This window comes from Eublepharis macularius, chromosome 11 (genome assembly GCF_028583425.1).
Source record: "Eublepharis macularius isolate TG4126 chromosome 11, MPM_Emac_v1.0, whole genome shotgun sequence".
In the NCBI taxonomy this organism is placed as follows: domain Eukaryota; kingdom Metazoa; phylum Chordata; class Lepidosauria; order Squamata; family Eublepharidae; genus Eublepharis; species Eublepharis macularius.
Window position 1 is genome coordinate 34017378 of NC_072800.1, and position 15194 is coordinate 34032571.

Sequence of the window (15194 nt, forward strand, 5' to 3'; positions counted from 1 at the left end):
CTGCCATCAAGTCACAGCTGACTTGTAATGACTCCACAGGGTTCTCAAGGCAAGAGACAAACAGAGATGGTTTGCCATTGCCTGCCTCTGCATAGCAACCCAGCTTAGCTTCTGAAAGCTGATGAGATTGGGGTAGCCTGGGCCATCCAGGACAGGACAAAAACCCCCTCCACCTTTTGTTTTGAATAAATGCTGTAATCATTAATATTTTCAACATATAAGAGAGAGCTGCTGTAGCAAAGTGGTTAAATGGTTTGGCTATGAATCAGCACTTTACTGGTTCAAATCCCACTACTGCCATGAGCTCAGTAGGTGGCCTTGGATGTAAGCCACTCCTCTCAGCCCCAGCTGCATTGTGGGGATAATAACAACACTAACTTGTTCACCGCTCTGGGTGGGGTACTCTGTCCAGAATAGTAGTATATAAGCACAGTTATTATTATATGCTAGCTCCAGTTGGAAACTTGAATCCCTTTTGTTTTGTATCTATAGGTGTTGCCTGGTTATTCTTCTGTTCTTTTTAAAGAAGTCACTCACCTTTTTGCTGATTTTAATAAACTGAAGCCAGAAGATATAAGAGTCAATGTAGAAGAGGCTGCAGCTCAAGGAGTGAATTGCCTGAAACCTGAATATATTGCTGATTACCTTATAGAGGTTTGCATTTTGGGACTATAATATGGAACAGTTTCAAAAGTCTTATCTTGAACATCATGGCTGTTACCCAGCAGCTGTGATGGATTGCAGAAGGGCTTCTGCAGCCTAGTAGGAAAAAGCTGTGCACATAATTGTAGAAAAGGCTACATAGAGCTTTGGGTTGTCCTTTGTGACTAGATCATGACAATTGAATCCTGTTTGCACAGATAAAAGAAAAACCCTTGAAATAAGTGGACATCATGACATTTTTGAGGGGTAGTTTGTCTTTTCTATTGCTCTTCTGTTGTGTTGCAAGTGAGTTTGGATGGAGCATCCATGATGAGAGTCGCCAGAAACTAGGTCTTCTCCACTGTCATTGGAAGCATCTGTGAGGGAACCTCTGCCTGTTAGAGAGGGACTTTTATGCAGCATGCCTTCCCTTGTGCGAAAGTAGGGCAGCATTGTAGTGGAGAGATTGGGGAAGAAATTATGGAGTGTTTCTGATAAAGAACTTAGGGATGCCAAAAGTGTGAGCTACTTACTCTGGGTGTGTGCGCGTTCACATGCATGCTTGTAATGTACACTCAGTGGGAATTTTAGCTCTAAAAGGATGGCACCTACAGGAAGAGTTGTTTTATTTCTTTGAAAACTTAATTGTTTTGTTTGTTTTAAGGAACCACCACCACCAATGGAATGCTATCGATTGCCCGAAGCCACTGCCTATCTTCAGAATGGCAAAGAACAAGGAAATGGGTTATCACAAAAACGAAAAGCTCCTGAAGCAACAGCACACACAGTCAAGCGCTCCAGAATGAATTGAGACTGCTTTACCTTTAAATATAATGAATTTTCCATTTCTATTTGTTTTCTTTCAACATGAAAAGACATTAAATGCTTTTGTAGTATTTTGTGTCAGCTGTGTTCTTAACTATCAAAAAACGGCTCCTGAAGTTTGCTGTTTGTAATGGTTCTGTGAACATATATTAACCACTGGTTCTTTTGTATCTTGTATACCATCAAATAACCTAGATCTCATGGTTAGAAACAAAAAAGCCCCCTTTTTCTGAGGCAGTCTTTTAAGGTAAGTTTTAAGGTCATAAAAATTGCAGTAGCATGCCAGCTAAGCATTGTAGAGGTTCTCTGAATATGGGAAGCAAGCCTTTAACATGCTGGCTTCAACACACCATTATAGCTCTTTGGAGCTCCTGGTCTCCACCCAGGAAGAGGCGGCTATAACTAGCACTGGCACGGTGTGGTAATGTTCGGGGGCTCCTTGAACATTTGAAAAGTACTATGGGATTCTTTACCTTGTGATAAACAGGTATTGGAGCTATCCACAGACAGAATCATTTCCCTGTCACCTCATCCAAAGTCTACAAGAAAATACCTTGGAAAAGGTATGTAAATAGCCAGTCTGTTCAGTAGAGCCAGAAGGAACTGAGAAACAAGTCTACTCAGTAGAAGTTCTAAGTCTTTCAAATTCCTGACTCTAGCATTTAATGGAAATAGACCCCAATGAAGCGATGCCCTTTCTCCCCTCCTGTTGGCTAAGAAATGCAATGTCTACACCTCCAGTTCCAAACACAACATGCAAACAGCTGCCCTTAAAAGTTTGTAGTTTATTTTCAGCACTTAGTATTTCCCTTGTATTTGTGTAATTCACTTCTACCTACTATCTACCATCTTCGTGGAAGTAAAGACATCATGAGCAAACATTGATACACTGTTAAATTTGCTTCTATTATAGCAATTATAATTTCCTGATCTCTAGGACAGTATAATGGCTCCACTGAATTGTAAGGCAACACATCTCAATAGCTGTATGAAGCACTCAATATTTGCCCTTTTTTAAAAAAGGAAATTGCTGAGAATCTTAATTTGTAGGTATCTCCTCTTAAGGGTACACTGATTTCATCAGTGTACTACATGCCCAGAACAGAACTTACAGGCACCTTTTTACTGGTCAGCTGCTTTGTGGAAAAGGAAACAAAATAGTGACTCAAGTCACTCCTGGATGCTCACTAGAATTTTAGTTTTTGTATCTCTCTTCTAAAAATCATGCTCAGCTACTGTACCATGATGCAAGCGAAAATACAATACAGTAAATAGCTTGGATATTTACTGAGCAAAGCACAAGAATGAACAACAGGACATTCAGTGAAAGATGCAATAGGGTGTAGGAGCAGAAAATTTGAAAAAAATTTGAAAAAGAAAAGGAGTACAGAGATGAAATCCTTCTGAAACGAGGAATAACTACTTTACCATGGCATGTTTAGCAACACAGAAACTTCCTCGTAGATGCATGTCTACATTAGCAGACAGTACCCAGCAGAATAGTGTATAGTCCCTGTCCCAGTATAAGGCTGGTATACAAACTGTTTAATCATAGTACTCTACCCCTACCTATTTTCTTTATAACAGCCATTGCAAGACAAACATAAATGGCAGCTCCTAGTTCTGCAGTGGTTCCTATTTGGTAAAGTGAGTGGGCTTTCTAAAATAATGGAGGGCTCACTGAATTTAAGAACAGCAGTCATGAAAATGTTCTATTAAACAGTGTGAACATAAGTTTATTTTATTCAGGGACTTTACAAAAAATGACAGATGATCTTAAGTAATCTCCATGCAAAACCAAAGAACCTTGTTAATACAATTAGATCTGCACAGTTAATCACATAAAACCAGAAAAGGATGCATAAAGATTGAAAAAACTCAACCATGCTTTCTTACATGATCAGTATTATTTAGTATGTGTTTTGTAGGGAAGCTTTGTATAGTGGTAGCAAAATACTGTTAATGAGAACAAAGCTGAATGTTTGCTTATTGTGCCAAGCAGCTACCAGACCTCAGCTGATTAGCTATGATTTGCACTTCTGTAGCACCTTCCATCAGGGAAACTCAAAAACACTCTATAGTGAAGTTACCCTCACAACACCCCTGTGAGGTAGGGAAGTATTGTCTTTACAACTTAAAAAACTGAGGCACCATGAGACTTCTATCCATTCCTATCCCAAACTCAAAACAGACTGCTTTTATCCTTTGGATCGCTTTTCTTCTATGTTCACGATCTTGCTGTTTGCTGAGTATTAAACTATTAATAGGCCTGAGTGTATTCTATAGCAGCATGAAGTCTGTTGTTTTGTGCCCTTAAAATGAAGTCATTTATGCCTCTTAAAATCAATTGCATCTGATATTGCAGTTTAAAGACATCCCCCTTCACTTATCACACAGAAAAGCAGATTTCTGAGAGAATCCCTGCTCCTGAAGTATTTCTTCATATTACTTTCCTGACTCATAACTAGTCTAACACTGCAGAGAAGGAGATGGTAGGACTTCCAATTACAGGTGGGGTATTTTTTTATTGCTCCTCCACTAAGATGCAGTCTTTGTAAAAGTAAGCTATTCCATGGGGGCCAAGCTACATCAAATGTCCCCATTTTCTATGGGTAGTGGGGAACACCCAGGCAAGCTACCCTTACCTCATCTGCAAAAGTATTATCTAGGAGGCTACCACATCATTCTGGACATTGTGTAGATTACTTGTTGCATACATGTTTGTTACTTCAGACCTCTTGGTCAACAGAAAGTCTTGCATCCTCTGAACTCTCCCGTCAAGTACTTTTCTCTCTTTTCCGCTTTTGGAGAGTTGTCTTGGACAGAACATTAAACTGCAGTATTACAGCTGCACAGCAGGAACAAAAATCACTATTTGGACATATTTACTTATTTAGGTATCCACTAGTCCAGGCTGCAATCTTCTATAGGCTTGGAGTTTTTGCTTCCTTGGGTGGGTTTCATCGAGTGCTTACTATTAGCCTTGGATGTTTCCATTGTAATTGTTCACAATTAAGAAGTCTATTCAATAGACTTGAATAGACTATTCAATTGCCAAGACCACGGCAATACAGCCCGGAAAACCCACAACAACCATCGTTCTCCAGCCGTGAAAGCCTTCGACAATACATCTATTCAATACAGTATGTACCTTGCCTGAATTTTTTTGAAAGCAGTCAGTGCAGCTATTGCTACAGCTAGCTGCACTTGGCCACAGTTTAGCCAACATAATGTAGATTTCCTTGGACCATTACAACACAGACAGCTATGGTAACATCACTTTCGTAGTAATTATAACATTGGGGATCTTTACAGCAGTCTAAGGCCTCAGTGCTAAAGATTTCGATATACAGGTCCCATTGAAGTCAAGAGTACATATAAGACATGTAAGCAGATTTGACTCTGTGCACAGCCTGCAAGGTGGTCAACAGAGTTCAAGATTGGTCTCCCTGTTAGTTATGTATTGGATGTCAATCACCGGGGACAGGAGGGGGAGGGTCTAATGCAAAGGGAAGCCTACCATAAGCCCTCCCTTTTCCAGTGTGACACTCTGCACCAAACAAGTATACTAGCAATGTAGTCTGATACTGATAGCCAGACTATGTATGCCCTTTAGACAGAGGCACATCTGCATACAGCTTGTGGTTTCAATGCAATAGAGTAGAGTTAATGCAAAAGCCCCTGAAAAGGCCCCGCAGGCGCTCCTAATGCTTTCACAGAATGAACATGCCCTTCCCAAGATCCCTTTCCTACCAACAGACTTTTTTGAAATAAAAGCTCCACACTTTCCTCAGGTTATCAAAATTACAGATTATACATAAACCTGTCTTATCTTGTTTACCCCTTTTCCACTAAAGTACATTTAAGTTAATTGAGACACATTGTGACTACTTACCTTAAACAAAACTGACATTGTACTAGTGTAATTTTAATGTAGCCCTAATTTTATGACCACTTATAAATATTGTCAGTGTTCTGTTAAACGTTTTTCAGCTTTCGTATGCACTCATGAAAAGATAGCTAACACACAAATCCTGAATGAACACTACTAGCAGGTTAGCCGGATTAGTTCTATTCTGAACTTCAGATAGATTTCACTAGAAACATTGGCTTGGATCATATCTATGTTTTCTGATAGTGGAAAGCACTCCATCAGTCAAAAAAGGGAGATAATTTTCACCAATTTTACCCACCAACTGCAGCTACACATCTCTCCCAAAGCTGACAGAAACCTGGGAACAGAAAACTGCAGTGCAAGAAGGAAATCAGAGAAGTTCCCTTTTTCAAGTGCTGCTCTGCTGGCATTCAACAGAATCTAAGACAAGGATTAACATTTTCTTCTGTCATCAGCCAACATTTAAATGCAAACTAACTTGCAGACAGATGTCCAGAATGAAGCATCACTGATTTGTACTGAAGTTGCTTTCTTTCATTCCTTCTAAGCCCATGAGTCTTTAGTAAAACAATTATACAGCAGAATTTATTAGAAAAGTAGCCAGACATATGTTAAGATGCTGAAACTTCAGTCATGAAGTAAAAAAATGCATACAAATTATTCATTGACTCCCTATGAAGATACAAGTCTACCAAGCAGGACAATACTAAGTCCTAAATGGACAATCATATAGAATATAATTGAAAATTAGAATATAATATAGAATTCAGTGGTTTAGTGGGAATTATATGCTGTATTTTTAACCAAAATTTAGAGTTGAGCCTTGTTTTCTGAATCTATTTGGTGACAGAAAACAGAATGGCTTAATGTTTCAATGCTTATGTTCTTCAATGTGAAAAATTCTTACACTTGAAGCAGCCCCAAAATCTAATGTTACAAGGAATTTAATGTGGACCAGCAGGCAAGTCTGCTTAACTACCAGCAACTGACTGCCAACCTCAACAGTGCTGCTTCCTCACCAAGAGCACAAAATCACTTTCAGTTTCACTTCATCTGTGGTATCTGCGAGTGGCAATGCAGGGTGAGGTAGACAGTGATCAGACTTAGCCAAGCTAACTGGAGGGATACCCATCTTTATCAATAGTGCACAGCTGATGGTTTATTGACCATGCCTATGCACATATACTCAGGAGTTCAGTGATAATCTGCGTAAGACAGCAGCCTCAAGTTTCAACTTCATAATCATACATCAGTTTTATCATGATTAATGATGCATGGTATCATCAGAACTACATGTAAAGATTCATTAGACTCCAGAATTCATGTACATTTCCATTTATTTATTAATGTTACAATGTTTTCTTGCTCTGTGAACCATGCCCAAGAACTCAAGTGAAGATACAAAGGACAGCTTCATCTACCCTATCATATAGTATATTAAAACTTGATTCCTGTGTAATAACAACCTCAATAAAATGCCAAAGCTGGGATTTAAAATTTTATGTCTCCACAATGCCATTAAGTGACATACAAATCCACATAATCTTAGTTCTTCAACTTTACTAACCCGCTAAAGTTTTGTTGGCAAATACATTTTCAGGAAATATATATGGTTCAATGGCGTCAACTGTAGGTTTACATTCAGTGATCTGGGTACCCAGAAGCCTGGCTTCCTTACCTTAAATCTATATAAAAATGCAACTATTTAGAGTCATTTTCAGTTACGGTAAGCAATTCTTTACAGGGATAAGGCCATTGACATTCTAAGCACTGAGATAGGGAAAACTGTTGGTTCTCCCAATAAACCAATGATTTGACACCACTGCCAATCAACTGCTAAGAGACAATATCAATATCAGCCACATCCTTTTCTTTAGGATCTGAATAGCATTCTAACCATTGTTAATATTACATAGTACAATACAGCACAAATCTTAGCACAAAGTACTATTATACTAGCTTCTCCCCGAATAAATGGACATAGCTGGTCAGAAGACTGACCTACAACTGAAGTTATCACTAAATCTTTGGGCAGCAGAGGAAGAAAATTGCTGTAAATGCAACATCTTATTCCCAAAATATTTCCAAATTTCAACCAGTAAGAAGCCACAACAAAAGACATTTTTCACTCAACACGGAATTACTTTCATTCTGCGAACACAATACTGTGCTATCCACAGCTGTTACTTGCCATAATATGAAGTTAAAGGTAAGTATATGGCATGTTTTTTCAAACTTAAGTTCCAGATGCTAAGGAAGTACAGACATTGGCCACTGAATGCAAACCTACAGAAATCCTCATCCATTGAACCCCAGAAAAGAAAAAAGAAAAACCCTAGTGGATAGTCTGCATATTCCATGCTCCTACTTGACTATACTGCAATTTTCTCAATTTCTGCACTTTAAAATGAAGTTTACATAGTTGAAAACAGTTAACATATGCAGACTAGCATCCCTATGTTTTTTATCTAGCTGTGTATTTCTGATAACTTAAATCAAATTAAGGTAAACAAACTACAGGTCAACAGTTCGCTGCATATTTCTGAAAGTGGTATATACTAGAGGTTTCTAGTTAGTTATGGCTACATACAAGAGGATGTTGTAAGTGGGGGCACAGGACAAGTTGCTCATTTAAGGTCACTTTAATTTGTTATTTATACTAAATCAGAACCCAGATGGCTGACTTCTGCAGGATTTCTGAGAGGAATCCAGTAGAGCTGGTTTCGAGTTTCAGATGGCCACTAAAGAGTTGTAACCTTTTCCAGAAGTTGTGATCCACATGGTGTCCACAATGAGTGCAGCAAGTCTGAGGTAGTCAACCCTTACGAAGGCTCAGTATCTGAACATAAAAAGATTTGAAATAACCACTGGCTGCAGACAGTTTTGCAGAGTAATCAAAATACTGGGGACTCTTGTTCGACCACTTACATTAACATCCCTTACATCCAAGGAAGAAATCAGGTGTACCATATTAAACATACTTCCATAGTGCAGAAGAGCCAATCACTTACGTCAAAGTAGTCTGCATTTGTTGCAGTAGATCCAGTAGAAATAAGACGGCATGTTCATAATAGCTGTAGTTTAGTTACCTTAGACTGGAAGGGTATCAAATAACCATTCCTTAATTGTAATGTGTGTGCAGCTTTACTGATCCCCAAGCACAGCATATTGGTTGTCTAGCTGAAGTTTAGTTGCCTGGGTTTTTGAAACCTCATCCCTACCTCTATTTTTGTGTTTTACTACTTCAAAGCTCTTCTCCATTTCTTTATCCCTAAGGGAAAATAAATGTAATCAGTAAGTGTCTTAAACGCCCTTGCCCCTCAGTAATATTAATTCAATGTCACTAGCTTTAGTTATAAAGTTCCATGGCTAGGGCCACTGACGCAATGGAGCTATAGCTTACAATCCAGGGAACTCATAAACATGGCTACGGTCCTGTGCATGCCTAGCAGGATCATTATAACAGACTACAATCTCATTACACAAACTGCTTTTGAAACACCAATGGCAGAACTGAGGATTTTCCATCTTTTATTAAGTCCAACACGAATACTGGATTGTGGCTATAACAGACTCAAACAGAAGTCTGAACACTAGTACAATACACAACACTTCTGAATATTTAGGTCTAATTGAATGAAAATTCAACAGCTGTTTGAAAGCACAGACTTCATTTCAGAGAACCACAAGACCAAAGGAGGTTTGAAGGGGTTTTTTTTGCGGCACCCCAAATGCCACAAAGCATACAGCTTTTAAGAGAGATGAGTCTTGTGATATGGCATGGGAGTCTGCTGTTCAAACTCAAAAAGGTACACTCAAGGATCTGGATGTGCCTAAAGTCGCTTTTTGAATGTCAGCTGTACCATACAATTCTAGATCTAGTGAAATTGTGAGAGGTAAGACCGTATCTTTGAAAACATTTTATTTCAGACAGACAAGAATCGAACTCACAAACCACAGTTTAAGTTGTGGACGGTTTAGCTAACAAAGCTACCTATGGGAGGCTCAAAATTAAAGCAAAGCCTTATTTCTTCTGTTAAGCTATGGGAAGTTCTGAAAGCCTGCAAATGGCCCATGATATTTAATATCCATGGAGAGCTGTGATTTGACACCTGTGGCAAGCAGAGATCAGCATTTCCAACATTCTATCAATACATCCCTATAATCAATCTCTGAATATCAAATTATTGTTTAAGAATGCCTCTTGTCAGGACCTGCATAAATACAATCCACATGTATATTTATAATCAAAGCCTGTTTGCTTCTTTGGGTCCCATGGTACATCCTGATTTCTCTATATTCTCTGTGGACAAGACTATGAAACTCTGAAGGATTAGGAAAAGAGCAATATTAAGAATCATCTGTACAGAGTGCTATTACCATACTTACTTTCTGGTATCTACATGCTTGGCAGTGGATTGCAATGATGGAAATTGTGTATCACTATAGATTTCTGGGGGTCCTTGTGGTGTTTTCCGTGTCTTGGTTTCTCTAGCACCAGGTGGCCGATATACCCCACTGGACTGAACAGGCTCTGGGCTTTCTGTAACTGAGTTAGAGAGATTTTACAAACAACAAAATATAAACAAATGTGTGTACTAATTTGGAACATTCTGGCATAACTCAAGTTTCATAATACTATACACAATCGCCTAGCGTTCTGAACATATGATCTACACTTAATGGTAATCTGTTTCTTTGTTCTAGTTGGCAATCTATTTTACATAAAACAGTCTACAAAACAACATCACAACAATGGAATACAGAACAGCTCTTTAGAACTTATTCTTCAGATTCTTTAAGCATGAGACCTTTCTTCTGTTTATGTTCTGCTCCTTCAATAAACAGCAAAACATGTGACACATACAAAACAGCAAGAAAATCCATGTACATCATTCTTGAGAAAAGGCAAGTAATGCAGATATGTTTGCTGCTAGGCAATTACAACAAATGGGATCTAACCAGATGACAAGCAGCACTCCTTGTTCTAATCAGGTCCTGTCTGTCAGAAAAAAGGTGAAGTATATAAATTGCCTAAATAAAAATGCAACACTCATTTTCCTTAAATGTTACAAATGGCATTCCCACAATACTCACATGTTAAAACCGTAACTTTTATAACTAATAGTCCTAATTGCCAAAAAACTAAACGGTACTATCTGGCACCTAGTAAAATGGCTTCCCAGTTCTGATATGAAGTAACATGGGACCGTCCAAAACATTATTCTTTAAGTTAGAAAGAAGCATTAACTTTTTGCTTTGATTATTCAACAGTGAAGTAATGGAGGATCCAATAAAGCTACCTAGTTTATAGTCATTTAAAACCAACAAAGAAAAACAAAGCTTACCAATTGTTTCAACTACAGGGTTTTGTGTAGTAGCAGATCTATTCCAAGGGCCAAACGACTTATCCATGCCACTGCCAGGTTCTTCACTGTAATCCCTTGGTTCTTCTCTCTTTTCACCTTCATCATCATCTTTTTCACTGAATAAAAAGAAAAAAAGTGTTGTGCAGATTATAAGCATGTACAACACTACCCATTTCATATATTTTGCTGTTAACCATCTAAAATAAAATGAAGATTTCTGTGCATTTTGCTGTGCTCACCATATGAGCACAGTATTATCTACTCAAGAAAAGCAAGTAACCGCTGTAGAGAAGCATCATAAAACTACAGGTCAATAAAGATGTACAGTTCCATGAATTAAACATCTCAAGGGGAAAGACAAGCTGAGAAACCTAATGTTTGCTGCTCACATGTGTTTTAACAGTGATAATTAAAGGTAAGATTAAGTGAAGCAGAGTGAATCATGGTTCTGATAACCTTGCTAGCTCCTTAACTGTGAGAACATCCAGGAACAACTTAAACATGCAATATGTTGTGTTTTGTTATTTTCAATATCTTATAAATTATAAAAAGAATTGCTAAGGCCCCAAAATGGGTAAGAGTCACATGTGGCAGGGATTGCTTTGAAGCAATATAAACTATCAAGTGGTAAATACTGTTAAGGATGACTTGATCAGTAGCATTTCTTCAACTATTAAAGTGAAGCCAGCCTAACTGAACCAAGTTATGAGCTTTATGAAGACTGTATCATTCAGACACAAACTTAACTAGTTCAGTGTTCTTTTAACAGATTTGTATTCCGAGGACTATAATACCTAATTTGCATGGACTGTACTCTGAGACCACTATAGTCAACTTCTTCTTCTTGTTCAAACTCCTTCCAGTCATCCTCTTCCTGAAAGACAAAAGTATTATGCAGGCTCATTACCGGGCAATTAGCATTGAAATAACCATAAAACACACACACACACAAGCTCAGGGCAGGATATCAGAAAATCCAGTTCTGAAGTTAAAACTGGTGTCATATGAAGGCACAGAATGACTACATTGTTATTTTTGAAATACCTATTTAAATGTTAACTTTTTGAGAGCACTTGATATACCTCATTGGGTAAGGCTCAACATTTTAGCATTATTTGTGCCTATTACTTACATTACATAGCACATGTGAAGTTTTTTAATGTATTTTCTTGACAGAACAGGCCCTGAAACATACTTTTAGTGCCATGCCTCACAATATTGGTCAACAATAATATTATCACGTTTTTTTCAAAAATGTACTTCCCAAAGGCTCCTTATGGCAAGCGTGAATTTGTGTCTGCATGCAGACATTTAATTTTTTGCCCTATGTTTCCTGTTATGCCCTTCATTCCCCAGTCAACAGACAAATGGCTTACAGTGGAAGATCCTGCAGCTCGGAACACAAGACATATGAATGTATGTTTAAATATCTCTGCCCCCTCACACCCCTGGCTCCTCTCCATAAACCACTTGAAGGTCTTCTTGTCTATCATTTTTATTATACCCTTGCCTAAAAGATTTGAGGGCAACTTACATTTTCCTGCCCTCCATTTTTCCCTCACAACTTCCCTGCGTGGTAGATTAGGCTGAGAGAGGGAGTGACTGGTCTGAGGTTACTCACCAAGCTTCATGGGTGAGTAGGGATTTGGATCCAGCCTTCCGAGTACAGCACTAATTACTATATCATACCAGCTCTCTGACTTTCTATGGTCAGTTTTCAGAGACGTGCATATGGGATTAAGAGTGGGAGAAAAATCAGCAGCACGTATGCTGGAGTACCCTCTGTTTCAGAGCCATTCATGTGTGAAGGCTCTAAACCAATAGTTTTTTTAAAAAAATTAAAATTATCCTTATTCACTAAGGAAGAAATTTCAATTGGGAAACAATCATCTAGGGCACTCACTAACCCATATTTCCCAGCAAATTCATACAGCTAAGCAAAAAACACTACAATGAAAAGCGTTTGCTAACAGAGTTGCTCTCTGAGTTTGTGATATATTCTTTTCAAAGTAACATTATGAATTGTTTGAACAAACAGTAAGACTTTCAACATTTGCTCATGAAATAATAGAACAGCAAACAAGTCAAGTGTTTCTCCTTTGGTAGGTAGTCTCATAGGCCTAGCATCAAAACACATTTAGGTAGTCATTTTGCCTTGCCTTAGCAATGGCGTGCACGAACAAGTGTTTGTATAGCTACACTTTAATCAATTCATTCTTCAGAATCACCTGTAGGCATTCAGCTGCTGAGCACAGATGGACTACTCTCCCCTTTCTACTATAAGTGTCTTTCTGGCCAATTTACAGATGTACATAGAAAAATGAATTGGGTGAGAAGCCTCTGCACATGAACAGCTCTATCTGGAGCCACTGGAAGCAATCTCCATGTACCTACTTGGTCCCCCAGCACTGGGCTCTTCTAACAAAAGTAATTTACTCACTGTGACAATGCTCATAAATGCCTGCTTTAAGCTCAGAAACAGAAAAAGAGTTTCTTTAAGCCTTGAAGCTTAGCCTCAAATACTGAAAATAATAACAGTACTTATATACTGTTTTTTTAGACAGAGCAGCGACTGAAGTCAGTGTTATTATTATCCCTACAATACATCTCAGGGCTGAGACCAGAGGTTTACTCAAGGCCCCCAAACTGAGCTCTGGGGCAGTAATGGAATTTGAACCACCAGAGTGCTGATTCACAGTGCAACTATGTAACCTCTATGCTACAGCAGCTCTAAAGGGGACAGGGAAAGAAAGAAAAGGAACAGCAAACGGTTCTTAATTAACTTAGTGCATTTTAGCCCAAAATTGTAAGAAGTAACACTCCAAAGAGGTCAGCAAGACTAGAACTGCAACTGATGAATTATGGATTGGAACCCTTCTCAGCTTCAGATGGGTAAGTGTCTTGGTTTGCAGTAGAGCAGCAATATCTGAGTCCAACCTTAGAGACCAAGGAGAAGTGTTCCCTCATCTAATAACTGTTATTTCCTTAATATGTACTATGTGGAAAATGTTCCACAGCTTTCAAAACAAATCCTACTTTTACGTTTTTCAGGTTTAGAACCCATTAAAAAAACACTGGGAGAGCGAGCAAGCAGAAAACGCCCTTTTCTTCCAATGTTAAATTAACGGTAATGAGCTACAACGCTTCGAGGAAAACTACAGTCTAAGCAGCTCCAGCCAGGGCCACCTACCTCAACCGCTTCAGGACTACGGAGAAAAAATAAGTTTGAATAAACTCCCTCGCTAGACCTCGCAGCAGTCCTCCCGCCCACCTGCCTGCCTCCAAGGGCAAGGGAGCGCCCGCGGTCCCCCGGCCGGCACCTAGGAATCCCAGGCGGGTGGTGGGTGCGAGTTCCAACACCCCAGAGCCAGGCCAGAGGCCGCCCGACCCCACGGCGGCGCCCTCTGCCGGCAGGAAGCTACCGACGCCCACAGGAAGCCGCCGGGGAAGGGCTCCCCTTCCCTCCCTCCTCCGCCGCATCTCTCTCTCCCCGCCCCGCCACCCGCCAGCCCCCAATCCATACCTTGTTCACCCCCTTAGCAGTAGCGGTGTTGGCGCCGGGCGCCGCCCCAGAACCGCCTTCGGCTTGCCGGCTTCCCCCGACCCCTCCGGCAGCGGCAGCTGCGGCGGCACTGGAAGAAGCTGCCGAGGAAGCTGTGGCAGCAGCGCCTCCCCGGCTGCTTTTCTCTTTCCGCTTCTTTTTGTCTCGCTTGGCGAAGAAATCGTCCAAGCTCCTCTCTTCAGTCTCGGCCATGGCGGCGGCAGCGGCGTCTCCTTCTCCTCACGCGCCGGTTTAAACCGGTTGTGACTGACTGGACGCGTCGTCCTCCTGCCGGGCGGTTGGGCCGCTCCAACGCCCCGGTGGCTGAGGTGAGGGCAAGCGGGGACCACCCTCACTGGTGAAATCCCGGCGCCGCCCCGCAGCCTCACGTGCGGCTGAGAGCCCGGCGCTCCCCTCTTCTTCGGGCGGTGGTACGGCCCACCCGCGCGCCGGCTCTTTTCTGTCCCTCACGCGGCGGCGCCCGCTCGAACGCGGCTTCCGCTCTCCACGTTGGTGGCCGCCGCTTGACACAGCCCAAGGAAAAGGGGGGAGGGGGAGATAGAAGGGCGGGGCCAAGAGGCAGGAACTCCTGTAACGTGGGCCTCTGAGAGACGCCTTATTGGGTATCTGCGCAGGAAGGAGATAGAGCGCATGCTCCTCACCACCCGCCGACCAACCCGCCGAAAGGAAGGCTCCTTCCAGCCAATAGGAACAGACGGCGGACGACGGGCTCGTGCGTGCCGGTCGGGGAGGACGTCAGATTCGAAAGGAGCGATTGGTCCGTTGGGGGAGAGGGGGAGGGGATTCTTGGAGAGAGAGAGCAAGGTTCGTTGGCGCGAAAGGGGTGGGGCGCAGTCACAACGTAGGAGGAGTAGGAGCTGCGGTTGCGCAGAAGGAACTTGTGGCTAGTTGTGCTCTCTGA

The 15194-nt window shown here is 40.8% G+C and overlaps 2 protein-coding genes across 4 annotated transcripts in view; one reads left to right on the plus strand and one right to left on the minus strand.

Moving 5' to 3' along the window:
• The window catches only part of TOPBP1 (DNA topoisomerase II binding protein 1), a 34188-nt gene extending 32650 nt beyond the window's left edge, over nt 1-1538 (plus strand). For both annotated transcript variants that reach the window (XM_054991619.1, XM_054991620.1), the window contains exons 27-28: nt 493-654; nt 1307-1538. In XM_054991619.1, the coding sequence (XP_054847594.1) occupies nt 493-654; nt 1307-1453 (309 nt within the window). In that variant the 3' untranslated portion in view covers nt 1454-1538. The remainder of the gene's footprint in view (nt 1-492; nt 655-1306) is intronic.
• A 1639-nt stretch (nt 1539-3177) lies between these two features.
• CDV3 (CDV3 homolog) lies at nt 3178-14854 on the minus strand. 2 transcript variants are annotated; one of them, XM_054991221.1, is made up of 5 exons: nt 14255-14854; nt 11526-11605; nt 10711-10847; nt 9752-9911; nt 3178-8633 (listed from the first exon to the last, which is right to left on the minus strand). In XM_054991221.1, exons 1-5 carry the CDS (start codon nt 14483-14485, stop codon nt 8507-8509), a joined length of 735 nt encoding a protein of 244 aa, XP_054847196.1. In that variant the 5' UTR covers nt 14486-14854; the 3' UTR covers nt 3178-8506. The 2 variants fall into 2 exon arrangements, with proteins under 2 accessions (XP_054847196.1, XP_054847197.1); XM_054991222.1 differs by having other exon boundaries at nt 3178-8201; nt 14255-14850.
• Between the last annotated feature and the right edge of the window lie 340 nt (nt 14855-15194).

What these genes read in the sequence shown, in the direction of transcription:
- CDV3 (XM_054991221.1), bottom strand. Translation starts at nt 14,485, where the DNA reads ATGGCCGAGACTGAAGAGAGGAGCTTGGACGATTTCTTCGCCAAGCGA. An exon ending in CTGCTAAGGGGGTGAACAAG is followed by an intron (nt 11,606 to 14,254) that starts GTATGGATTGGG and finishes TTTGTCTTTCAG; the next exon opens with GAAGAGGATGACTGGAAGGA. An exon ending in GTACAGTCCATGCAAATTAG is followed by an intron (nt 10,848 to 11,525) that starts GTATTATAGTCC and finishes CTTTTTATTCAG; the next exon opens with TGAAAAAGATGATGATGAAG.